The sequence below is a fragment of the Alligator mississippiensis genome, chromosome 2 (genome assembly GCF_030867095.1).
Source record: "Alligator mississippiensis isolate rAllMis1 chromosome 2, rAllMis1, whole genome shotgun sequence".
Taxonomy (NCBI): Eukaryota; Metazoa; Chordata; order Crocodylia; family Alligatoridae; genus Alligator; species Alligator mississippiensis.
Genome location: NC_081825.1, coordinates 241,942,204 through 241,968,516, shown reverse-complemented (window position 1 = coordinate 241,968,516; position 26,313 = coordinate 241,942,204). Strand labels below are relative to the sequence as shown.

General features: G+C 46.2%; 1 protein-coding gene across 6 annotated transcripts in view; it reads right to left on the bottom strand.

The window, feature by feature from the left end:
• The window catches only part of BMF (Bcl2 modifying factor), a 73,599-nt gene that overhangs the window by 12,759 nt on the left and 34,527 nt on the right, over positions 1-26,313 (bottom strand). For 2 of the 6 annotated variants that reach the window (XM_019496542.2, XM_059723001.1), the window contains exons 2-3: positions 12,997-13,317; positions 11,681-11,844 (exon numbers count right to left, since the gene is read on the bottom strand). In XM_019496542.2, the coding sequence (XP_019352087.1) occupies positions 11,681-11,844; positions 12,997-13,312 (480 nt within the window). In that variant the 5' untranslated portion in view covers positions 13,313-13,317. Of the gene's footprint in view, positions 1-11,362; positions 11,555-11,680; positions 11,845-12,996; positions 13,318-13,445; positions 13,515-14,300; positions 14,466-16,648; positions 16,868-26,313 lie in introns of those variants that run through there. The other 4 variants (XR_002093201.2, XM_059723000.1, XM_006260686.4 and 1 more) reach the window with 4 other exon arrangements.

Here is a 26,313-nt window from a genome sequence, read left to right as displayed (position 1 = left end):
AGGAAGGCCAATAAGACCCTTTGTATGACAGGACACCGAAACTCCATCATGTGAAAGTTACATTTGCAAAAATGGGAGAAACCTGCCGCAAGAACTATGTGGCTCTTTCTGCAATGCCTGAATTAGAAGCCAGATAGTCAACATGGGGAGCAAGGGGTTCAGAAAGGCCAGGATGGCAGAAAGTCACAGAAGGGAATAACCAGGATCCTCACCACAAAAAGTCTGTTTGAAGTGACAAGCAGCTACATTTAAAACAGGCTCTCCAGCTCCCAGGACAGTTTGGCAGGTAAGCCATTTCTTGGAAGTCTTTATAATTCAAAACAACCATCACACCACTTGCTCGTTCCTTCCCCCTTTGGCCTGAGCCTACAGGAAGTGGACGCAGACAGACACCATGACAACAGCCAATTGACTGTCAACCTGGAAAGGGCAACTCAGGGCCAGTACTTTCCCAGGCCCCCCAGCATGTGGCACTTCCCATCTTGTGCAATCGGGAGGGGTACATTTATTTTGCATTTAGGGTGAAAAAGTAGGAAGGGTCCTTCGTTCTCCTATCAGATAGGCTCATGGGATTTCTCTACCTGCTACTTTTATGCTCAGAGCCCTTGGTAAGGTAGTTAGAGCCCTCATCTTTCCATCCACCTAAATTTGTACAGGATCCCTTTCCAAGTCACAGAGTATCAGTTACAGGGGTCTAAACCCTCCCTATATTCCCACTCTGAAAAAAAAAAACAGCCGCTGATTAAAGGCTTCCCCTGATTTCATCCTTCCAAAACTGAGCCTTAAGAGACAGAGGAAATTTGTCTCTGCTGATGAAAGTGACCCAAGCTAACCTCTCGAGCGCCGCCTGCTCATTCTGTTTGCTCTCCACATCGTCAGAGCACCTCCACCCCCGCCTCTGATTTCGCTCAGGAAGCGGAGGCAGATTTACCAGCTTACTCAGCACTAAACTTGCTAAAAATATGGAATAAAACCTTTTACAGGTTCACTGTGAAACAAACAAAGCGTCTCATACTGCTGCGGTGTTTGTTGTCAGAAGTTTTCTTTAACCCGTGCTCTAGAACTGTGAGCAATGTCAACCAAAAAAAAAAGACCTTGGCTCTAGTAGCCAGGAAGGTCCTCCTGATCTTGATGCTAAATCAATCCCTTCTCCATGAAGGGTGAAGTTTCAGAGGAGTTTCTATATCTCATGGGAGGGCAGGAATGACCCGTCTCCCTGTTCTTGGAGATTTATATTCATCTTGGCTTTTGCTTTAAGTGACACTTGCAGATCTCCTGCAGGAAAAATACCCAAGGAGAGATTGAACTGGAGCGGTTTTCGAGCAGAGCTACATACACCCCCACCCTATTGGGAACACACAAAGGCAAGCAGTCAGGTGCAGTGCTGGAGCCTGTGGGTAATTCAGCCTCTTGTCAGCAGTTCTGGTGACTCACAAGCTAAATATAGACAGTGATATAAACAGAGCCAGCCACAGAGCAAACACTGCTGAGCTGATCCATCTCTCACGCACAGTCTCTCTGAAACTTTTCCTTCTCACTAACTCTTGAAAGTCATAAGACATCCAGTGAGGCTCAGCTCTGCTCCAGAGACCTCTCATTGTGCTGCCAAAGGTGCAGCTCCCTGTCGACACCTGAGGCCGTGTTACATCATGCTGCCTAATCAGGGTTAATGAAAGCCCCGCAGCTTTAAAAGAATAGCGTAAAGCAGAGAGGAAAATATAATGTTGTTTTTAAATAAACCAAACTTGCTGCTGGCAAGGATAGCTACTGAAAAGACAATGACAGGTTAGAACAGTCTTGTTCAGCGTCTACTATCAGAGTGTGGAGCAATCCCCAATTCAACCGTTTCACTGTCTGCCTTCCATGAAGTCTGGGCAATACATACATACATTTCTCAACAAAGAATCAACCCAAATCTATCCTTACTCTTACAAATAGATGGCATTATGTTAGCAGAGCTGGGAACTGGAGCCAGGACTTATGTCCTATCAACTGCTCTGCTCCTCTTTTACTGGGAAACCTTGAGCAAGTTTCAACTTCCCCATCTATAAAAATAGGATAGTACTTCCATTTGATTATAGAATAAACTGCAGTATCTTAGACACCACAGTGTGGCAATGCAAAACGTTGACTTGCTTGGGGGTAGGGAGGGGGCTCAAGTCTTCAAGACGAAGTTACTGCTAGAAGTTTCTGAAGGATGTTCAGATTCTACAGTGGCTCAAAATGGGTTGTAAGTTCCTTGTGTCAGAACAAGGCTGCAGCAATGCAAGGGATGCTTCAAAGCAGGGGTTAGCAACCTTTTGTAAAATGTGGGCTGCACCTTACAACCCAGCCACCTTCGCAAGCCACCATTCCCCTCTGGCCACTTCAGTGACAGTGAGCAGAGGCTGCAGCAAGAGACAGCAGCCCTCCATATGGGCTGTGGGAGGTGGCTGTAGCAGTGGAGGCAATGGGTGCATCATTAACAAAAAGCAGCCTGATCAAATGGCTGGGGAATCAGTGCGCCCTTAGTAAAACATGGACTGGTTTAGAGCTTTGCATGCCAAATCTGACCTACAAGTTGCTGGCCCCTACTATGAAGCAATGCATGTCCTGACACCGACACTGTTGTCACACTTCATCCTTTACTGAGGGAGACCAAATTCTTAGGCTGCATCTCAATGTTGTTCCAAGTTTCCCCAGCAGATTCCACAGGCCTTTTCCATTCCAGGCTAATCCTTGAGAACCTGCATTTTGCCTTGTGGCCAGGCTGTTCCTTACTTTCCACTTTGTTTCACCAGCAAGCAGAGCCATACAGGACACTTTCCTTTCCTGAGATGGACATTTCCCCACCCCTGCCTTTTCCCACCCAACAAAGTCAGAATGAAAAAATAAAATAATGAATATGTCTGTAAACTGAATCATAGAATCATAGAAGTAGGGTCAGAAGGGACCTTCTAGATCTTCAAGTCCGACCCCCTGCCTGGGCAGGAGGAAAACTGGGCTCATATGACCCCAGCCAGGTAGGCATCGAGCTGCTTCTTAAAGACCCCCAGGGTAGGAGCCAGCACCACTTCCCTTGGAAGTTGGTGCCAGATCCTAGCCGCCCTAACTGTGAAGTAGTTCCTATGGATGTCTAATCTAAACCTACTCTCTAACAACTTGTGGCCGTTATTCCTTGTTATCCCAGGGGGCGCTAGGGGAAACAAGGTCTCCCCCAAACCCTTCTGGTCCCCCCTAGTGAGTTTATAGACAGTCACCAGATCCCCCCTCAGCCTTCTCTTGTGAAGGCTGAACAGGTTTAGGTCCCGTAGCCTCTCATTGTAGGGTCGGCCCTGCTGTCCCTGGAACATGCGGGTGGCCCTCCTCTGGACCCTCTCAATGTTGTCCACATTCCTCTTGAAGTGGGGCGCCCAGAACTGGACACAATATTCCAGCTGTGACCTGACCAGTGTTGCGTAGAGGGGGAGGATCACCTCCTTGGACCTACTTGAGATGCAACTGTGGATACACGATAAGGTCTGGTTAGCCCTGCCGACCGTGACCTCGCATTGTCGGCCCATGATCATCTTGGAGTCAACGATGACTCCAAGATCCCTTTCTGCCTCCGTGCTCTCAAGAAGGAAGTTTCCCATCTTATAAGTGTGCTGCTGGTTACTACTGCCCAAGCGCAGCACCCTGCACTTGTCAGTATTGAAACGCATCCTGTTTTTGTTAGCCCACCCCTGCAACCTATCCGGGTCTTGCTGCAGTCTTTCCCACCCTACTAGCGTGCCCACCTCACCCCAAATTTTGGTATCGTCAGCAAATTTGTACAGGTTGCTTTTCAACCCATCGTCCAAATCTCTGATAAAGAAATTGAACAGTGCGGGCCCAAGGACCGAGCCCTGGGGGACTCCACTGCCCACTTCCCCCCAGGTCGAATATGACCCGTCCACCACCACCCTTTGAGTACAACCCTTCAGCTAATTTGCAATCCATCTGACTGAAGATCTTGAAAAAAAACCCAACCTTGGCTGTGTCAAGCCAACACTGGAAATTTCATAAACTTTTTCTTTCAATTGTGACCTTTTAATTGTTTTGCCTATTAAGTCAGTGGCCTCAACTTTTTTAGACTCAATGCACCCTTCGTTAGATGCAACAGACCTCTCAAAATGCCAGGTCTTAGGTTTTCATTCATTTTTTGATTACAGAAAAAAGAATAGAGCAATTCTTCTGTTGCAAAGAACTCAGAAAGAACAGGTCAGATCAGAAGGTTTTTATCACTATGAATTCCTGTTTGAAATCTTTCAGTGATGTATTTGGTAACCGCGTTGGTCTGAGACAAAAAGAAATGCTTTAAAACTCTTGGTTCAGAGATAATACCTTTTATTAGACCAACTAAGAAATTGCAAAAAAAGTATGTAATGGACTGTAACAGAAGGGACACTCACCTGTAGGGACTGTCCCATGATGAGCCAAAGCCAGGCTGAGCCCGGGAGATTTTTTTGCCCCCCTGAGGACACCAGAACAAAAGGCCTGGAGCAATTGTGCTTTCAGGCCCAGGAAATGGTTCTGCAGCCAGAATGGGTAGCTGCCAGGGTCTGGTGCAGAAGGTGGGCCGTTGGGGACAGCTAAGAGCAGAGGGAAGGACAAATCACTGTGAGGAGACTGCAGAGATCTCACCGGGGGACCAGAGCGGCGACTGAGGGAAGCGAGCAGAGCCCGGAGGTGAGCCCCGGCTCTGACTGGAGGGGAAGCAGCTGGGGCTGGGAGTTGGTGAATGGCCATAGCCCATTCCTCTCGCAGTGGACACGTGGGGGGCCCCAAGGGAGTGAGCAACCAGGATAGTAGACCCACCAGCCCTTTCTGAGTGGCAGGAAGGAAGGGGTGACGTGGGGAGGAGGTTGTTTATGTATTATGGGAAGCCAAGCGTAGGCACCAGCCATCATCAGGAGAACCATCGAGGGAGCTCCCATCGCACCCAGACCTGAACTAAGGTGACATCAAGACACATCAGTGTCAACCAAAAGACTGTTATTTCGGGTGTCTACATCAGACTTATGGAGGGTGCGATCACCTACCTATAAGAGTACATATGTTATTACCAAGTTATATATATCTATAAGCCTTGAGTTCATTAGTTTTATCCAGTAAGTTGAGTTATGAATTAAACCTTAGAATAGATAGCAATGTATGTGTACAAATATAAATATATGTATGTATGTAAATACCTGAATACAATTTAATAGGTATATACCTTGTATATAATAAATATTGTAAATAGTTACCTATTCTGTCAGAGTGATGTTACAGAAGGTATCCCCGTACTGGGATCCTGAAGTTCCTCGTTAGCCTGAAGGAACCAAAAGGACAGGTGTAGCTGGTGCCCCAGGGCTCCACAAATTGCCACTGGCAGTGGTTAGCACCCCACAGCACGGTGTTCAACATATCTTTCTTTTTCCTTGTTTGAAATCTTGAGGTTTATCTTGTGAAACATGTTTGTACACCTAACAGTGCTAACATTGTGTGGTTCTCTGTAGCGCCCTTGAAAGAATCTCTAGGTACCTCAGGATGCCATAGCGAACTTCTTGAGAATCACTGTATTAAGTCATTTCAAAACAAAACAAACAGTCGTTTCAAGGTAAAACAAAGGTAAAACACAAAAAATACAACTTTTGTTTAGAATGTCTCAACAAGGACATGGATTGCAAATTGGCTGAAGGGTCGTACTCAGGGTGGTGGTGGATGGGTCATATTCAACCTGGGGAGAAGTGGGCAGCGGAGTCCCCCAGAGCTTGGTCCTTGGGCCCGCGCTGTTCAATTTCTTTATCAGAGATTTGGACGATGGGGTGAAAAGCAACCTGTTCAAATTTGCTGATAATACCAAAATTTGGGGTGAGGTGGGCACATTAGCAGGGAGGGAAAGACTGCAGCAAGACCTGGATAGGTTGCAGGGGTGGGCTAACAAAAACAGGATGCGTTTCAATACTGACAAGTGCAGGGTGCTGCACTTGGGCAGTAGTAACCAGCAGCACACTTATAAGATGGGAAACTCCCTTCTTGAGAGCATGGAGGTAGAAAGGGATTTTGGAGTCATTGCTGATTCCAAGATGAACATGGGCCGACAATGCGAGGTCACGGTCGGCAGGGCCCTATCGTGTATCCACAGTTGCATCTCAAGTAGGTCCAAGGAGGTGATCCTCCCCCTCTACGCAACACTGGTCAGGCCACAGCTGGAGTACTGTGTCCAGTTCCAGGCACCCCACTTCAAGAGGAATGTGGACAACATTGAGAGGGTCCAGAGGACAGCCACCCGCATGATCCGGGGACAGCAGGGCCGACCCTACAATGAGAGGCTACGGGACCTGAACCTGTTCAGCTTTCACAAGAGAAGGCTGAGGGGGGACCTAGTGATCGTCTATGAACTCACTAGGGGGGACCAGAAGGGGTTGGGGGAGACCTTGTTTCCCCTAGCGCCCCCCGGGATAACAAGGAATAATGGCCACAAGTTGTTGGAGAATAGGTTTAGATTAGACATCCATAGGAACTACTTCACAGTCAGGGCAGCTAGGATCTGGAACCGACTTCCAAGGGAAGTGGTGCTGGCTCCTACCCTGGGGGTCTTTAAGAAGCGGCTTGATGCCTACCTGGCTGGGGTCATTTGAGCCCAGTTTCTCTCCTGCCCAGGCAGGGGGTTGGACCTGAAGATCTACAAGGTCCCTTCCGACCCTACTTCTATGATTAGACCATCTGGAAACTTTTCCAAAGTACTTTTAAAGGGAAGAAAGTTATCAAGATCGACTTTCTCCTGCAAACAATTTTGGTTTCTTAGAATTAGTGCTTCTTGACAAAAAAAAAATTTTGTTGGGGGAAAAACCCGACCAATTTTCTTCATAATGGCATAAGACAATGAAGCAAGTGGGTTGTGGGAAAGGATGAGTAAATACTGGCCACTGTCCTGTGTCCACAGCCCCCACTAGATTGGTTTGGACTACATACTTGGGCTCACTACTGGATAAGCCCAAGCATTTGAAAGGAGGCATCAAGATTTCACTCTACAATGGAAGCTATGTGACAAGTTTCACTTTCAAGTGGAAAGTTTCCAGGAGGAAGAGGGAAGAATTATTTTGCCATTACACTGGTGAAGTGGTCCATTTCCAGAAGACTTCCCGTAACTTGTATAAATTGAGCCCTCAAGGTATAATGCTCAGGTCAATCCCTCTTTTCTTATACTTGCATCAAGAGATTATCTGCTGAACTGACTGGGGAATTTCCAGAAATGTAGAAATAAATTGAGATTTTGTATTGCTGAGTTTCAGTACTTTTTGAACATGGTCGGCACGTCCAAATCAGCTGCGGGATTTCTGATGTGTCTGAAGGGTGCTTTGTTGTTGTTTGCAATGCACTTATTTACCCAAGAAAGCTCAGCTCTGATTCAGCATCTGGTTCTCATTGAGGTTCTGCTTTTTTTAAACCAAAGTTTTCCAGCTGGGTTGATTGAAGCACAAAGAGGTCAAGCGACTTGTCTGAGGTCATGCAGCAAGTCAGTGGCTCCACTTGGATTAGAGCCCAGAATTGTCCTGGGCTACTGCTCCTTTACCCTTAAAGGGACAATTTCACCTTCTGTAAAGTGACCTTATTAGTTGGGGAAAAAGATGGAATAAACTGATTTCCACAAAACTGTAGCCTGTTCAGAGTCAGTTCAGCTGGAAGTTGATGAGTATTCCAAAGACTTAACATACTGAGAAAAAAAATGCAGAACTGGAGAGATTTGGGTCTCAGCATGACACAAGCTCTGTCACCTCAGGCTTGTGTGTTCCATGAGCTCACACAGAAACTTTTTACCACACCGGCAAGCACCCAGCATCTCATTTATGCTCTGTCCTAAAGTCTCCATTTATGTTCCATCCAAGTCTAGTGGCCCAGAGCAGAAGCAAAATTCTCTCCTAATCACAAAGTTGTTTTGGCTGCTCCTTCCGTCTTCCTGCCCCATGGTGTGGGGTTTGGGGTTGAGTGAGGCTCCATAGCTTCTGGTTAGTGCAAACTGATGAGGGGCACTGTGGGTATACAAAAAGGAAAGAGAACTACCTGGGCTCTTGGACATGCCAACTTTGCAAAGGGACCAACCCTAGCAGGCTCTGTTACTCAAAAATTCAGGACTCTTGCAGGGAATAGTTATAGTAATTAGTTATCTTTTAAAATGTTTTTCAAATATTAAGTCCACTGAGTGTTACATAATGGTGCATTAGTGTATTGACAGTGCACTAAGAATAAAGATAAAAAGTTTATTATAATTATATTTTATTGTAACATACCACTACCAAATAAAACCATAAAAGGTCTGAATGACAGGCCCTCTAGTATTGGAAGTCATTTTAGTGTGGCAATATGCATTGATTTTGTGGACTCATGCACCAAACACTTCATAAATTCTCTCAAATCTTACAGAGTGGTTTGAGGAATAGTTCCTCGGAACTAGTCCTACTTTCTGCCAGTCCTTAGGGAGGGTACAACAGCGTGGCTGTTACTTTGTGGCATACTGAATTGCTTCCTGATACCATCCAGGAATTAGTGGGTTGTGACCAAATTCTCAAAGTAGTTGGAAAGGAGCATCCACTGCTGCTTGGTACCACACCGAGACAGACATCTTCCATACAAGTCACAGTATAGGTTTCTAAATTTTACAGACTGCCCCTTCCACTACTCAAGAACAAACCACAGCCCACTGTAAAACAGTTGGTGCATCTCCAGACTGATTCTGGAATAGCTTGCAGCAGTGAGCTCCTGCATAGGACCCTCTTTTTTTGTGTGTGTGATTTGTGCCGACAGCCATGGGAAATCCTCTGTGCAGGGCAAGAGGTGAATGCGCTGGCATACATATGACAATAAAAGTCTCACTGGTCCAAGGCACAGCTGTACGATAACATGAGGTCTCCATATGTCCCTCACAAAGAAAATCCTTTGACAGTCCTAAAAGCTGATAACTATCTTGGGGCCAAGCTGTGGAAAACCACTGCTAAACTATTTCATGCTTGTATTTGGTCTACTCTTTTAAATGTTTGTAAATGAGAGACCTGTTCAACTCTTTGCCTTCCCAGTTCAAACAAAGACACAAGAGCTCTGCCTCTGCTGGTTGCCTGAGCTGGTAGTGCAGGCAGATGCTTTTGTTTACTAACTCTCCCACATGCTTGGCTGACATGCAATTCAATTCTCCTGGGTTGTCAGTCCCCACACGCCTGCCTTGCACTGCAGTCATTCGCGTGGTGTTCAGCGCCACTGCAGACCAAAAGCATGCTTCTTGCCTGGGGGAAGAGGAGCAGGGAGGGGACAGGCCAAGGTTTCTTTGTTGGGCTTTTTTCGAGGGGGGTGGAGATAGCATTCTTGGATGCATTTCCCAGACAGACATCGGATAGCTACACTCCCCAGATGGAAAGGGTCGAGTTACAACCAGTTCTACTGCTTCCCTTTAGGATTCTGGGCAACAAAGATTGTAGCTAGCTTTTCAAAGCAATGGGAAAGCTAACATGAGTGTGGCTTCAGGGGCAGATTGTGAAAAGGTGCCATTCACAAGCCGCCCCCCCCCCCCCGCTCCCCCCCCCAAAAACCCCAACAAAAAACCAAACCAACATACACTGCATAATAGAGAATTCAGTCAGAAGCTGGTTATTTCTGAAGGCTCAGAATGCCACCTCAGAGTCTAGATAGCAACATTGAACAGGCCTCCGGTTTATTTGTCTAGAATAATTCATGTTCAAGCAGCAGGACTGCAAAAGGAAGAGTTCCAAAACGTCCTTATCTTCACGAACTGAAGGCAATCCAATCTTTGCCCAACTTGGAGCCATACCAACGTCTGTCCAAGAGCCAAGTCCCCCTCCTAACTTGAATGCAACTGAAAGTGCTCTAGCGCAGTGGTTCCCAAACTCTGACAGATTGCATGCCACCAGTTTAAAACGGTACAACCTTAAGTACCACCAGTAAATTTTTGTCATATAAAGTAATTATAATAAGTAAGTTAACGCATACCATTGACCGGTTGTCTGTGTACCACTGGAGGTACCCATACCACAGACTGAGAACTGCTGCTCTAGGGTGAGGGAAACAGTCTATCATCCTCTGAAGCTTGCAGAAGAGTTGCTGTAGGTCATTGGTTAGCAAAATCTGGCCTGTGGACTGTATCCGGCCTGCCAATTAATTCAATCCAGACTGCCAACCACTGCTCAAAGCCTGAGGAGGGAGGGCTGTGCCTCACACTGCTCTGCTGTGCCACATCCAGGGCTTGGCCGTGCAGTGTGTAGACTCCTCTGCCACCCTCCCCCTCCCCCACATTCGTGCCCCCTCTTGGCTTCCTGTTGGTGCTGCAGCTGCGCACAGTCTTGGCACCATGGCCACCACAGCCAGGCCTGCATGGGATGGGGCACAACACAGCGTGCCGAGCAGCCATGCTGCCTGCCTGCTGCGATGAGCTGCTGCAACTGTGGTGCTGCCAGGAGGTGAGTCCATGCTGGCTGCAAGGGGGATTGACCTGGGGCAGCTACCTCCAACTTTCCCAGTGTAGTGAAGTGACAGCAGCTCATTGTAGCAGGCAGATGACACGGCTACTTGGCACAGTGCATCACGCTCCATCTTGTGCGGACCTGGCTGACAGCAGCCATGGTGCCAGGACTAGGCAGCACCAACAGGAAACGGGGCAGCGGGAGAGAAGGAGAGAGATGGTCTGAGGAGTCTGCAGGCTGCATGGCCCAACCCCAGCTGTGACAAAGTGGAGCAGGGTGCAGCCCTTCCTCAAGCTCTTGGCAATGGCCCAGATAGGATCAATTGGCATCTCCCCACTGCCACCACCCCCAGCTGCCAACAGCTCACCAGAACTTGTTAAGTGGCCCTCCAGCACAAATAATTGCCCATCCCTGCATATAGGTCCTAGCCTGTAGCCCTCCTTGATAAGATGGAGTTTCTTCAAGAGCAAGATGAGGCAAGCACACACTGGAGCCTGTGCACTCTGCCTGTTGGGCCTACATATCAAAGGGAAGGTCACCCTAGCCTAGGTCTATCCTATAACTTCGGGTGATCAGGGAGTTCCACTTCTTTTCTATTTAATAGAGATTAGAGGCAGGGAAGGAAGGAAAGGACAACTGCAGGATTTTAAAGATAAGTTTTTGTCATTATATTTTTTAAAAACCAAGCAAGAACATGAGATGAGGTTTTGAGACCTGATAGTGTCATACAGTGCCACAAATATGACAGGCATTGAAAAGCACTCTCTCACAGCAAAGACTGTAGCATAGTGGTTCTCTACCTTTTTGGACTCAAGACACCCCTCACTGGATTCAAGGCACCCCTCTATACCATATGAATTAAAAAGCACTCAATTTCAAAAATCTAATTTATATATAACAGTGCTTACCTACTTACAGAGGGTCTGGGAAGTTGGGGTCAGGGGATCATCCAAGCAAGGACAAGCCTCAGTCTGCACTTCTCTGCTTATCTCCTCATACCTCAGGGGCACCCTTCAAAGGATCTGGTGGTACCCCAGGGTACCCCAGCATCCTGTTTGAGAACCACTGCTTTAGCAACTCCAGTGTGACCTATATGTATTCTGAATAATCAACAAGAACAATAACTGTCCATAGAAAACAAGAAGAGGAAAATTCATCTGATCCAAATGTTCACAGAGTGCCACACTGGGATAACAAAATCCCAGTCTCCTACAAAAACAGCTTACCCTTTGTACGTGGAGCCGGTGGAACTGGTCTGCAATACACTGTAATTTCCGTGCAATTTGGACCTCAGCACGTACTTCTTGGTGACCTTCCTGATGTTCCTCTTGGAGGTGTGGACTCAGCGCAAAGCCAACTGGGGGAACACGTAAACGGTACCCAACGTTCCCTGAAAAACATGAGAGAGGAAAAAGCTCAGCAGTGAAAACTGCCAAGGTAAAGTTTGGTTCCCTTATTGCACATCATGATGGAAAAAACATGCATGTTATCCTGCATATGCAATACAGGCTGAAGTCTAACATCTGCAGCCTAAACAATGAATATTCATTCTAAGTAGTCAGTAAAACATTTACTTGGTTTTCCAAGTAGATTTATATTAATCGAGCATAAAGTGTTATGTTCTCTCTCATAACCAAATGGCCAGCAGGAAAAGTATCTCGTGCATGGATCAGGGTTGTTTATAATTCAGTCAAGTACTGGGATTTTCTTTCCAATTACAATATTACAATTACCCAACACGTATATGCCTCTGCAACACAATAATCTCATTGCATTAACCCTCACTGCAACTTCCAAGTCAGGCTTGCCATGATACCCAGCATTTAGGGCCAACCGGATACAAACGCATGGCTCCATTTCAACAAATACTGCATGTGAGAAGCCACAGGAAGAATGTGACTGTTAGCATGGATTGTATTTTTTACCTGAATGAAGTTTAAGAATGATGCATCTCTTATTCAGCTTTAACCAAAATTAAATCGTAGAGACCTGGTAACCTGTCAGTTACCATAGAAAAAATATTTGATCATGTTTATTTCCCCTCCCCACCCAATATTCTCCCTCTACAAAGAACTCAAAAATCAGGCCTACAACACTGAAGTCTTTGTACTTCCCCCCTCTGCACTGAGAACTCCTAGGCAGTCCCAAAGACATGGGAAGATTCATATAAGTAGCACATAGATTGGAGGGAATTAATACTTTGCAGTCAAGGGGAAGAAAAAGTACTTTTAAGTGAAGGAAACACTCCACCAAACTCTACTGCCTGCAGCTTTACAACTGCACTTAAGTATTAGAATTAACTCAACTGTAGTATAATAGCATTTAAAAGGCATAGGTGCATAAAGAATGGCAGAAGCAATGAGCAAGAGGATAGATCCTTCATTGAGCAAGCAACGATGAGAAACAAAGGAAAAAATCTTTTGTCAGGGAGTATAACAGCAGTAAGTAACCCTCTGCTGTCTGGTTGGGCTGGAGGAAAGAGAGAAAGTGCTAGAGGGGCACTTTCCCTGCTGCAAAGCTAGTGACTCTGGAGGTCTCTTACCATAGAAGAGTCTCTGGGGCTCTTCAGTGACTCCATAAGGCAACATTACATCCTGACTGGAAGAGGATGGGCTGAGTGTTTGAGTTGCCTTATCCTGCTGCTCAGCATGCCTGCTGCCAGGACCACAGCAGTGAGTGAGCGGGAAAAGTTGAAATCTCCCCAAAAGGCAGCTGTAGGACTGGTTCTGTGTGAAAATGCCAGTAGAGGTCATCTCACCAGGCTGACCTGCGAGTCCAAAGTCATCAGAGTGAAACACGTCATCATCCAGCCCATCCAGGCTGGAATAGTCTTCTTCCAGGTAGCTGGAGGGATCCATTTTTCCTGAAATAGACAAACATTTGAGAAAAGAGCTAAGACACAGACAGATTGCAGAATAGCATAAAGTCTCTCCAAGAGGAATACTCGCCAGTAAGGAATACACAGTTCTCCCTGCTCTCCCAAAGTCTTACTTTTCAAGAACTGAAGACCAGTCTACATGGACTGGAAAGATGAGTAATAAAATAATAGTTGAAGTCTGTGATCAAGTTCTGCAGGCCTTGAACAGAGAGCTCTGAAGTCAGCATGTGTCTAAAGCTCCACCTATGGTTCAAAGTCTTAAAATTCATTGATTGGTCACAGGAATAATGTCCCCAGTCTCATTCCCTAAAATCACAGGGGAGCATAAGGCCATTGTTTTGAAAATCATGCCAGTCCCTCACGGTGCCCCTCCTGCCTCTGCAGCCACCCATTCCATTCTGGAGTTCTTATTTGCCTTCTGGTTCTGAACTTTTAGATCCACTCAATCAACATTTTCTCACTTTAATTTGTGACCAAAAGAGTTGGCACCTTCATTAACCATATTTTAACAACAGATACTATAGTAATCACAGGACTACAGCAGCTAGGGCTTTAAGAGAACTAAATATCCAAAGATTTGCAAAAAGTTGATGAAGCTGCTTCTGCCAATGTTCTGTAAGATTCTTCCACTAATTATAACCCAAGTTTCCCTCCCAGTTACCTTATTCCCTACCCTCAGCCTAAGCAAAGAAGTGCCCAAATTTAATAATCCCACTATTGCATGCCCACTTCCCTGTTGTAAAATCTGTGGTCAACACCATTCCTTTAGACCCATGTAGAATTAGAGAAGTCAGAGGCATATTTAGTTTCAGGGTCTGAAGTGGGGGTTTTACATATACCAGTGATATTCCCAACCTAACACCAGCCAAAGAGGTTAGGTAAAAATAAAATAGCCATTTCAGAGTTCCTTGTGAACATGTGATAAGTAGAGGAAAGTTTGACAAAAGCCAGGAGTCCCTTACTATTACCTTGGCATCTAACCCAATTTGAAGACAGTCTCCTAAGAGATCCATCTCCAGGATTTCCACCCAGTTCCAACAAGGAAGTGTAATTCAATTCTTCTGAGCCTCTTCCTTTGCTCTGGTTTACGAAGCATTTAACAGGATGGAAGACTAGTAAAGGGAATCCCAGCCCTGAAGGAGATGTTAATAGGAATTTTATAAGACTGGATTCAACAGGTCCCTCAAGCCCACCCCCATATAAATATAAACCTGGTATTTAATTTAATTTAATCCAATTAAAGGAGTTACAGAGATAAAACAGCACAAAAATATCTGTTCCTCAAGAAACAATACAACTCCTAATAGAATTAGAATTGAACACATAGATCTATAAATATTCATGAAATAACTTAAAATGTGACCAACCCAAACCCAAGCTAGAAGGCTTATCAGGTAAACTAAACATTTAACAGAAGGGCCTTAACAGCAGCAGGAAATTCTGGTTCACATCCCAGCCTGTTTGGCTAAGATCTTAAAAAAATCTTAGCCCAACAGATATTTCTTCTGGACTCTAAAATGAAAATGTCAAGGTTGACAAGTCCAGACACTTACTTTCAGCACTCTGAAATAAAATCTTTTAGCCCTTTTCAAAGGAAATCTTACCAACAAACACAGACTATCATAATTTCTCAACTGGGACATGCAAACAAATCAGGGTTGTTTATAGCAGTGAAAAAACATATGCATACAATTTGCCTAGTGCATCTTTCATGAGAAAAAAGAAAACCTGCTGCCTAAGAAAGCTAGTGCATTGGCAGTGAAATTCTCATATGCTACAATTCATGCCTATTTTTGAGAACAGAGCAGGCAGGAAAAACAGAGGGAGGGTTCAGCATACACGTGCAAGCTAGCTTCCCACAACAAAGCTGGCTGGTCTAAGTTTAGGACTACCAAATTCCTTTAACTCTTCATTTCCTTCTCCTTCTGGGCTGACCTACTATAAAGTAACATTCATGTGGAGGATTTCAATATAATAAATGTTTGGGTTTGTTTTTTTTAAAAAAGGAACTTTAAATTCCTGAACAGACTCAATAGTAGAAATCTTCCCATTATCTGGATTATTGGGTGTTACTACGACTTGCAACATGGCAAGCATTCAGCACTGTGTGTACAAGGCACCATGTTACAGAAATACTTTGTGCTCTATGTAGTCCAAAGCATTTATTTCAACGCACATTAGCTGCCACCACTCCAAAAGCTATTTTTTCCCTTATGATCATTAATTTCTTTCAAATCACTCATTTTAAACCCCTGCCTATGGCAGGCACCTGACTTATTACTTTGTCAGTAATGTGGCAAATAAGTTTACTTACTGCTAAGGAGGCAAAAGGGCAAAAACATTTTTCCCCCACAACAATGTGCCTGAATCTAACAATAAGGAAATGATCTCATCAGTTAAAGAAGCTGCAACAGAGGTGTTTTTTTTAGCCTTAAATAAACCTTTTGGGAGGTGCACAGATACCATGGTGATGAGCGCAGTTACAAAAGCCTTGATGAAGTGAGATATTCTTAGGAACAAATGAGGACAACACAAATATGCTTTTATCTGGTGGAAGAAGAGCCTGATCTGACCAGATTGTTCAACCCACTGCAGCTGAACTCGCGAAAGGATGTAGCACAACAATAACTTTGTGGGCTGCCCCTTCAGGCAAGAGATGAACTACACAAAGTTCCCTAATAAGCATTTTTCTCTTTTAGTCTCCAGGAGTCCAGTGACTCTGCTAGTTACGTTTGAAGGCACAGCTAAGCTGAGTTTGAAGAGAGATGTCATCCCCCTATGCCCCACCAGTATGAGGTTGGTTAGCTCACAGAAGAAAGACCCCAAAGGCCAAGAGAGGCCAAAAAATAAAAAAGGAGGGGGAAAGGGGCATAATGAAACAAATGCTGGGGTGGGGAAGAGGAGCATAATGAAAAACAAGATCTGCAGACTACATGGAGTGGGCTACTCCCTGCTGGCATGGAGAGACCTGGAGTTTCCCGTGCCAGGGCTGGGGAGACTGAAGTTCATGCCTGTCCTCGGCAGTCAGCTGCAAACCTCCCAGATGCAGGCACAGCTCCTGAGCCCTGCCAGTCCCTGCCTGACCCCTGGGCCCGTGGCACAGATTGCTGCCACCTGCCCAGCTCAGCTTCTGCCCGGGACCGGCCCAGAGGCAGCAGAAAAAGCAGCAGGCACAAGTGTCCTCCCACCCAGCTCGCCCCCATCTTCTGCCCGCGACCCGCAGCCCCTTTGAGCCTGGTGCTGCAGCCCCTGCCCCGGCGGCGATGACAGCCCGGCCCGGGGAGGCGGCAGCAGGACCGGGCGGGCCGGCACTCACCTGCGGCCGGAGCGGGCAGGCCCCGGGTGCAGCCTCAGGCAGCGCCGCGCCTCATTGTTTCCAAAATACAGCGGCTTCCTGGCATCCCCCGAACAGCTGATAGCGGCCCCGCCCCCCGTGACGTCCCGCCAGGCGGCCAGCCAGTCAGGGCAGGGCAGGAAGGGCTTTAGGGACCGCTGCTCCGGGACCCAGGCGAGTGCCGGCCTCGCCACGGGGCAGGCGGGGGCGGGGCCAGGCCGGCTCGGGACTGCAGCCGCGACGGGCGGAGCGTGGGCGGGCGAGCGGCCGCGGCAAGCCCCGGGCCCGCGGTCCGACAAGCAGAGGCCGCGAGGGAATCCCTTAGCGTAGAGGCCAAGCGGGGAGGAGGGGGCGGCCATGAGCCAGCGGAGCCGCTCCGGGGTCCCGCGCTAGCTGCCTGCCACAAACCTCCGTGCGCGCAATCGAGGGGGCCTTGCACGGGAAAGTGGATGGGGAGAAAAGTGATCGGGATTTCTCGGGGGGAGCGGGGACGGAGGAGGGGAAGTACTTATTTTCTCTAAGTATGTCAAGGTCCCAGAAGTAGAGCAATGCAGTCTAATTGATATATAAATGATGTTCCCTGGCCTTCCAAAAGCACCACTGCATCTCTCTGGGCTCTGTTGAGGCTGTCAGGACACTTCTTGTGTCAGCAAGCCCTTTATTTTTATGCCTGCTTTGTAAGTTTGAAAGTGAAAAACCTGTTGTAAAAGCCGGTTCTCCAGTCCTATGACAATAGCCCCTTACTGTCACCCGAGGCCAACCTGGTGGCCTTCTATGACCAAGTCACAAAATCCTTAGACGCAGGGGTAGCAGTGGATGTAGTCTTTCTGGACTTCAGGAAGGCCTTCGACACTGTCTCCCACCCCATTCTCATTAAAAAACTAGGGGACTGTGGCGTCAACACCTAGTTAAATGGGTCGCTAACTAGCTGGACGGCCGCATCCAGAGAATGGTGGTGGATGGGTCATTTTCTGCCTAGAGGGATGTGGGCAGTGGGGTCCCCCAGGGCTCGGTCCTCAGACCCGCGCTGTTCAACATCTTCATCAGCGACTTGGACAAGGGGTAAAAAGCACCCTATTCAAATTTGCTGATGACACTAAGATGTGGGGAGATGTAAGCATGCTAGAAGGGAGGAATAGGCTGCAATTGGACCTAGACAGGTTACAGGGGTGGGCGGATGAGAACAGGATGGGTTTCAACACTGACAAGTGCAAGGTGCTGCACCTGGGGAGGAAGAACCAGCAGCATACCTACAGGCTGGGGAACTCCCTTCTCATCAGCACAGAGGCAGAAAAGGATCTTGGAGTCATTATTGATGCCAAAATGAACATGGACTGACAGTGTGGGGACGTGGTCGGGAAGGCCAACCACACCTTGTTATGCATCCACAGATGCATCTCGAGCAGGTCCAAGGAGGTGATCCTCCCCCTCTATGCGACACTGGTCAGGCTGCAGTTGGAGTACTGCGTCCAGTTCTGGGCGCTGCACTTCAGGAGGGATGTGGACTACTTGGAGCGGGTCCAGAGGAAGGCCACTCATATGATCAGAGACCAGCAAGGCAGGCCCTACAAGGAGAGGCTAAGGGACCTGAACCTGTTCAGCCTCCACAAGAGAAGGCTGAGGGGGGATCTAGTGGCCTGTTACAAACTAGTCAGAGGGGACCAGCAGGCATTGGGGGAGTCCCTGTTCCCCCAAGCAGTACCAGGAGTGACTAGAAATAACGGTCACAAGCTGGCAGAGGGTAGATTCAGACTAGACATCAGGAGGCGCTACTTCACAGTCAGGGCGGCTAGGATCTGGAACCAACTTCCAAGAGAAGTGGTGCTGGCTCCTACCTTGGGGGTCTTTAAGAGGAGGTTAGACGAACACCTTGCTGGGGTTGTTTGACCCCAGTACTTATTCCTGCCATGGCAGGGGGTAGGACTTGATGATCTGCTCAGGTCCCTTCTGACCCTACCAACTATGAAACTATGAATTAAACAATATATAAAACATGCCTAAGTGTTATCATCCCCATTCTTATGAACAAGTGAGGCCCAGGCATCAAGGCTAGTACTTCAACACTGGATGGAGTGTGGTTTGATGTACTTCATCATATCCAACCAACTTAGGCCTGACTTCAGTAGTGCTTAATGGTCACAGCTACTTTTGGACTTAGTTGGTGCCGTAAAGCTAGGGACAGAAGTTACACACAAACCCATTTAAGTGATCAGAAACTGGTTTAAACCTGCAACAACAGCAGTTCAGTGCACATAAACCAGTTTCAAAATGGCTGTAACTGGTTTAAGACAAACATGTAGTTATCACACTTAACTAATCTAGGTCAAACTGGTTTATGAAACTTCTGTTCTAGACCCCATCCTGGTTCAAGCTAAATCACAGTCCCCCAGCATCCCAACATGCTTTGCAGCCCCGGGCTGGGCTGTGCCGGGGCAGTGAGGGCTGGCTGACAAGACAGTGGGGGTGGGAGACCTGGCAGGGGACCACAGTTGGGTTGCAGGAGTGGGGGAGAAGAACAGCCCCTGCCAGACTTTTCTCCACTGGAGTGGAGGTGCCACCTGGCAGGCTCAGGCAGAGAGGAGGGACAAGGGTTTAAATCCCCTCTCCCACTAATATGGGACCCTAGCTGGGGTTTGCTTAGCAGGGACATAGCAGCCCCTGCCAGGCTGTTTCTAGATTGGAGGGGGTGGGGGCATGAAGCAGGGAGCCAACAGCCTGGGAGGGACTGCCCCCCACTTCCCAGGCCCTGGAGGGGGTGGGGGGAAGGAGGCAGTCCATCCCAGGCTGTTGCCTCTCACTGCAGGGAAGTGGAGAGAGAGAGAGAACAGGAGCTGCTAGAGCCATGGGGAACTGTTGGTGGTAGGCAGCTGCCTCAAGGAAGTGCTGGAGACCTACTCAGTCGTGTTGTGCCTCAGGTTGCCAGGCTGCCCTTGTGGGTTGCGCTATTCCCTGTGCCATGGGCTGTGCTGGGGCCGCAGCCGGGGCTGGCCTGAGGCCAGTGGTGGGACATGGGGCCCGTTGCGCTCCTGCGGCTGCCAGGGCTTTTTGAACAAGCTGATAATAGCACCACGTGGCCACAGTTACTACCACTGCTGCCTGTGCCACAAGCTGTGGGCCCACTACCGCTGCAAGCACCTCTCTATGCTGCCGCCGCCATGCTCAACCAACTGGTTCAGAAGTGGTTCCTGGGCAAGCACAGATAGGTGCGGGGCTGCAGGTGCCTGGGGGAGCTGCTGGTCCAGGGCTGCTTCTGAGAGGCAATGGATGCTGCCAGCCAGGTGCTGCGAGCAGGTGGGTGGGCATGGCCCCCAATGCGCATGATGTAGCTCTTATGGCATGGCCTCGCTACCAGCCCTGCTCCAGGGTGGAGCTGGCCCCAAGCGCCCAGCAGTCACCTTGGGGCTCTCTGCCTGGGCAGTGGGAGGGACAGGGAAGGACTCACCCATACGAGACCACCCCCACCCACACACACACACTGCCCTGTCATGTCTAAGCCTCCCTTCCCCCACTCCATCACTGCCTGAGCTCCTCTCCCCATTGCTGCCCTGTTGTGCCTAAGCACCCCTTCTCCCCCACCCCACCATCTCATACACTGTTGCTGCCCCGCTGTGTATGAGACCTCTTTCTACCCCCCCCACTGCTGCCCCATCATGTCTTAGACCACCTTCTCCCTGCCCCATCACTGTCCCATCCAAACAGAGTGGGAGTTTCTCTGACAAGTCCAAGTTTTCCAGTGTTCCCAGAGCTACCCCTTGTCATGCTGCCTGCAGGCACCACTGCCCCTTATGGCTTCATGTAAAGGGATGAGTCTGTACCCAGGGCCAGTGCTTTAAGTCCTAGGCTCCAGACCCCAGCCGGGGTTTGCCTGGAGGGGGCAGTCCCTCCCAGGCTGTTGCCTCCCTCCCTCTAGCAGAGAACGGGGCGTGACCACACCCCCTCAGCTAGCGCAGGAAGGGGTGAAAAGCCTGGAGTTTCCATCCCTTCCTTTTGGCAGTGGCTGGCAGCCATGTTCTAGCACACCCCGGCTTTTGGCTTGAGCCACTGCAGTCATGTGGCTGCGTTTTCTGAATCAAAAGTGAATGTCTGTTCACTTGCTTCTCAGTTTAATCTCTGCAGCTTAGACTAACTTGCAAAGACTGAATCAATTCAGCCTCAGGCTTTCTGAATGTGTGTACTTAAACTAAGTGCTTAGCAACTTTGAGAATCAGTTCTAAGTCCTGATGGAATGGACTGCCAGTGAAATCTCCCCAACTACAAAGCATCTAGAGCATTTTTGGCCTGTCACTTGCATTCTGCAGCAGATGCCTACTTTAGAGAATTCAAAATCTCCAGTAAGAACAAGATGCAGATTCTTGGAGAGAAAAGATGATTAAAAGATCCTCTAGAGCAGGGGTCAGCAACCCCCAGCACATGTGCTGATCATGGCATGCAAGGTCATTTTGCTTGGCACACCACTGCCAGCCTGGGCATTAAGCAGCTGCTGCCAGCCATAGAGCCCAGGCTGCTTCCAGCAGGCTGCTGGGAGGCTGCAAGCACTGCTGCAAGCAGACCAGGCTCCTTGGGCCGACTGCAGCCAGGAGGCTGCAAACAGCTGCTCCGAACTCCGGCATGTTGGCACTCCTGCACCTTCCAAGGTAGACATTGTGTTTTTTCTGGCACTCCAGCCAAAAAACGTTGCCTACCCCTGCTCTAGAACACCTTTGACCCCATTTGTTTTGGGACAGATCTGCTAGAGAGATAATGTATCCTTTTAGTAGCATTTTGTAGTTAAGGATAGGATTTGGGAGCCAATTTTTTGTTATTCTTGAACTCAGCTCAGCATAAGAAAGGACCTTTATTGAACTCTCATTTTCTACTTTGCTCCCAAAGTAGAAAAATATGGCTAGAGTACAGCAGTGTCCAATGCTGTGTGAAGGAAAGAAATAAGAGCAACAATAAAAGACTGCATAAGAGAGAGATTTTCAGGTTCAAATTCATCTAGTCTTGCTATTCAAACACCATTGTGCCTAGAACCCAGTAGGGGTATGCACAGTGTTGCCCTCTCTTCTGGGCCAGTGGTTCTGACTCTGCCAGAACAGCCATTGTAAGATGCCCTGGGAAGCTGTTGGAAGGCTTGAAGCTGATATGAGACTTCCTCCAGCAGCAGCTAGTTATTTTCAAACAAAAACATTGTTTTGTTTGTTTTAAAAGGCTTTGGTGACTTCTATAGGCTTTTGAAGTCCAAGAGCTCCACTATTAGGGTCAAAGAAGCACTGAAATACAGCACTATGTGTCATCTCCCTGAATGGAAATGTGCTAATATGCAAAAAAACAGATAAGCAGGAGGAATAACAGGGCTTAATATGGGAGGGAAGGCTCTTAAGAGGTCTTCCTGTAGAAGCCACCTCATAAGAATACAAGGTAGGAAAATATGCTGGGGTTTGGGTAACTACTATTGTTTTTATCTGACTCTAGAATTGCTTTCTTGGAGTCTTATCCTGCTTCCATTGAAGTCAACAGTAAAACTCCCACTGACTTTAGAGGTGCAGGAGTAAAGCTCTTAGACACAGAATGACACTGTGTCATGCTGTCTCTAAAACCAAGGTAACAAGATCACTTGGAAGGGATTTTTAAAACCCAGCTGGCAGCTGAGTAATGTTAATTGCTGTCAAGTCTGCCACAGAGTTATTGAGGTTTGTAATCTAAACTCAGGGGAGAGGTTAGATTCAAAACTGATTACCAGAAAGGTGAGGCAAGTACTGTGGGATCTTCATATAACATTCCCCCGACTGGGTCCTGTGACCCTCTTTAGTTAAATACTCCAGTGTCACATTGATTTTTGAGGGGATATTTATAACTGGCATTGCCAGATCCATTCGCTAATAACATGCATCCTCTCCAAAATACACATTTATTTACAGCTCCAGTTCCAAAGTCCAATCCTTATTCTTTTATTTGCCAAATTAAAGGTTGATCTTGTTCTGTGCACGTGTACGTAGCTAGTATATCCTTAACAAATGACAAAAAAAACCACATTTATTTTCAATGAATTGCTGAATCTTAATTTAATTAAGCCTAATTTTCTACCTTTGATATTTGGGGAACTGGAGGGATGTAAAGCTCTCTCTTATTAGAGAGGTATAAACTTTGTAAAATGAATGGTTAGACACTGGTAAACTTCCAGACACCCGAGGTTGCATCTAATTTGCATCTGCATTGCTATAAATAGGAAACAAACGCACTCCCATTTCAACAGATTGTATCCTCCATCATAAATAAAAATTTCTCGTTGGTTGGATTCATTAGCAATAAAAACTGTAACTGATGGGCTTTGTCTTCATTCTGCAGGTGAAAGCAGTTAGAAGCCACATTTTATATCCCCCGAGGCTGCACTTTGGGAATCCCTGCTGTGCAGAAATGTATGGTAACTGGAATCCATGTATATAATCAGGCTAGATGGTTATAGAATTCAGGAAGGAGATTTGTGCCTTTCAGTGATTAAAAAAAAAAAAGATATGGCAGCCTTTCTGAGAGACTGGACTCAGAAGGATTCCTTGAGGAAATTAGACATTGTTAAGAAATGGCTCCGAGTAAATAGACCGAAACCAAGACAGAGACAGTGTGTCTGAAATGGAAAATTGTGAACTGAGGGCAAGTTATACCAGCGACCTTATTGCATTCTGCTAATAATGAGCTGCTACAATAGCAGAGAAAGGCTCCTTACTTAGGAACTGGAGCCCCCAGTGTTGATGCTTTGCCAGTAATTTCTGCTTTTATATATATATATCTATATATATATATATCTATATATATATATAGATATATATATAGATAGAGAGAGAGAGAGAGAGAGAGCATGTTTATTTAAGAAGGGTTATCCAGAATCACTTGTGATAGTCTCTCAGTGACATATATAGCAAAAAAATATCACAACATCCCATTGCAATTAATGAAGAACAATCATTCAGTGTTAGACTGCTGGAATGCTCAAATAAGTGGTGGGACAAATGGCTTTTTATTTATTTGCCAGCTATATCTATTCCCTACATGTCTTCAGTGACATTACTGCTTAATTTACTGACAAAAAAGTGTTGATACTATTGCCCACATTAAATAATTGCAAAATAAATTGTATTCTAAAGCCTGGATCCTACAAGCTGCTCTGCATGTGTGGATGCCTGAATCTCAGCAGAGATGGCTTTCTACTTGAATCAAGCAATTGCATGATGTCAGCTTTTGCTTTAAAGCGGTAAGTTTCTAGTCTTCATGGCTGGAGGGAAGAGCTTCCACAGGTGCAGCTTAATGGCTCAAAAAATGAAGGTAAATTTGAAGATAAATAAAATAGACTATACTTCTTTTGTTTTAAAGCTGATAATTATTTTTAGCCCATGTCATGATTTTCAGGGGGGCCTGAACCACTGCTGAGTGCACAACTGGACAGTAGTGTTGTTTTGACATGTATTAGCAACATCTCCAAGTTACTTCTATCAGTTCAATAACCCTTTTTTAATGGTGCTTTATAAGGCATAAGAACAGACTAGGTTTTGATCCTCCTTCTGAAATCCTCAGGGGCTAACCCTCCATCCACTTCCAAGGGAGTCAGGCCTACATTTTGACTGCAGCGTTTTTAGGGTTGAACTGATAGAAAAAAAAATTACACATTAGGAACTGAGCTAAGCTTACAGTTAAGTTATTCGGAAAAAAAAAGAAAAAAACCCCTCATATCTATATGTTGATTTTTTGTTCCTTGAGAGGGGCTACATTTCCTTGAAAGGGCAATATTTTTCCTTGAAAGGGGCTACATTTTAAAATGTATTCTTCATAGTCATCCTTGGGGTCCTGTCCCTTTAAATTTTTCTGACACCAAAGCCAAAACACGTTTTTCTTCCCAGATCATGGAAATCCCCTTGGAAACCCATTCATTTTGTTCCAAGAAGGCATTTTGTCACTCTCTCTCCCCCCTCCCAAATGGGACCTAAGATATGGCCCCTCCTTTTTGTTTTCAACTTGGAAAATGTAAGTTTGTATAGTCCATTCTATGTTTCTCTTCAACTAGTTCTGTAACCTCAGGAATGAGCCTAAAAGCAACTTGTTGAAGGAAATACTGTAACTTCAGTAGACATGTGTATGTCAGGGTATTACATGCCATTTCCCACTCTTCTTAAATTCTTTTCCCTCCTTTTTTATTTTTTCCTTCCCTAGTCTGAGGGATTTGTTATAGCATCACACTTTCTTTGGGAAACTGACCCCATTCTTCAGAGTTTTTCCAGAAAGTAGAATTTTTATAGCAAGTTTAAAAAAGGATTTCTCCCTCTTTACTTCTGAAAAAAAATCTAGTACTCAAAGATAATGAAAAAGCTCTTGTTGTTTTCAGTGGATAAAGGATCAGGCCCTAAAAATGCTTAGCACAATTCTTGGTTGTGTACAACAAACATTAATACTTATTAATGGGGACTGAAATTGCTCAGCCCTTGGCCAGAGGCTCTCTGCACCTTTCAGGATCAGGCTCATTACTTAACAGAGGCAGACAAGGTTCTTTGGGTACTTAACAGTACTTAAGTTACTTTGGGTACTTATTTAATAGAGTAGCTTTCTACAATGACGTGTTATCTTTGAACAGTGTTACCTTGCAACAGCATTTAACGTTTTGGGCCTGATGATGCACTCCTTGCTTGGACTCTAATGGGAGCTTTGCATATGTAAAGACTAGATCTAGAATCCCCCAAATTGGTTATAGCTTTAAAGGAATCCCATTTGTCTGACTGAAAACTCCAGTTAAATATTAGTCATGGGTTTAAAAAGTATCCCAGGTGTCTTTAATTAGCTTTATTAAAATTTCTGATTCCCCCAGGTCATTTAGCACACCGGTAAGTGGCTTGCATTTCTATAGCACTTGGAGCCCTTAACATCTGAACATTCACACAGAGGCTTGACTGTGTCTTATGATCACCCACAGTGTGTATAGTACCTAAATGTCTACAGGACTGAGACTTACTGAAATAAATTTAACATCTTCCTCATATATCATCCCTATTTGGCAGAGGAGAATAGTGGATTTTCTCCAGTAACCATTTGCTCCAAGTATGACTTCAATACCATTGGTAGTCTTAGAGTCATGCTGTAGCCATGACTGTCCAGGAATTAGGAGAGGGGCAAGGATTTTAGGGTGAGATCTTTTTTGGATCAACTGCATGGTTGGGATAAGAGTAAGACAAGCTATCACCCTAAGAAATCTCTGACTGATAGCATTCACACCAGAACACATAATTTTAGTATTAACAGTGTTGCTATAGCTTATTATAAATTTAAAAATTATAGAGATTTGAGCCTCAGAGATCTTGAACACACTCATTTCTTATTGTACTGCAACTGTTCTTGGTGTTCAATACCTTGTAGGGGATGGGTCCTAAGACACGCAATCAAAATAAAAGAATAAGAGAACAAAGCCAATAGAACCATGCTGCCAATTTCCCTTAGTGCTCTGAGGAAGCATCCAATTTTGCCCTTTTGTCCCCCAGCAGTTCAACATTTATCTACTTCTTTAAAGACAACAAACAGAGAAATAGGTCAGGATTCTGTTTTGTTCCATGAGCCTACGTTTGATTGACAATTTCCCAAAGGGCATCTAGGCTGTCATATATAGACTGTAAAACGCTCATGGGAGAATT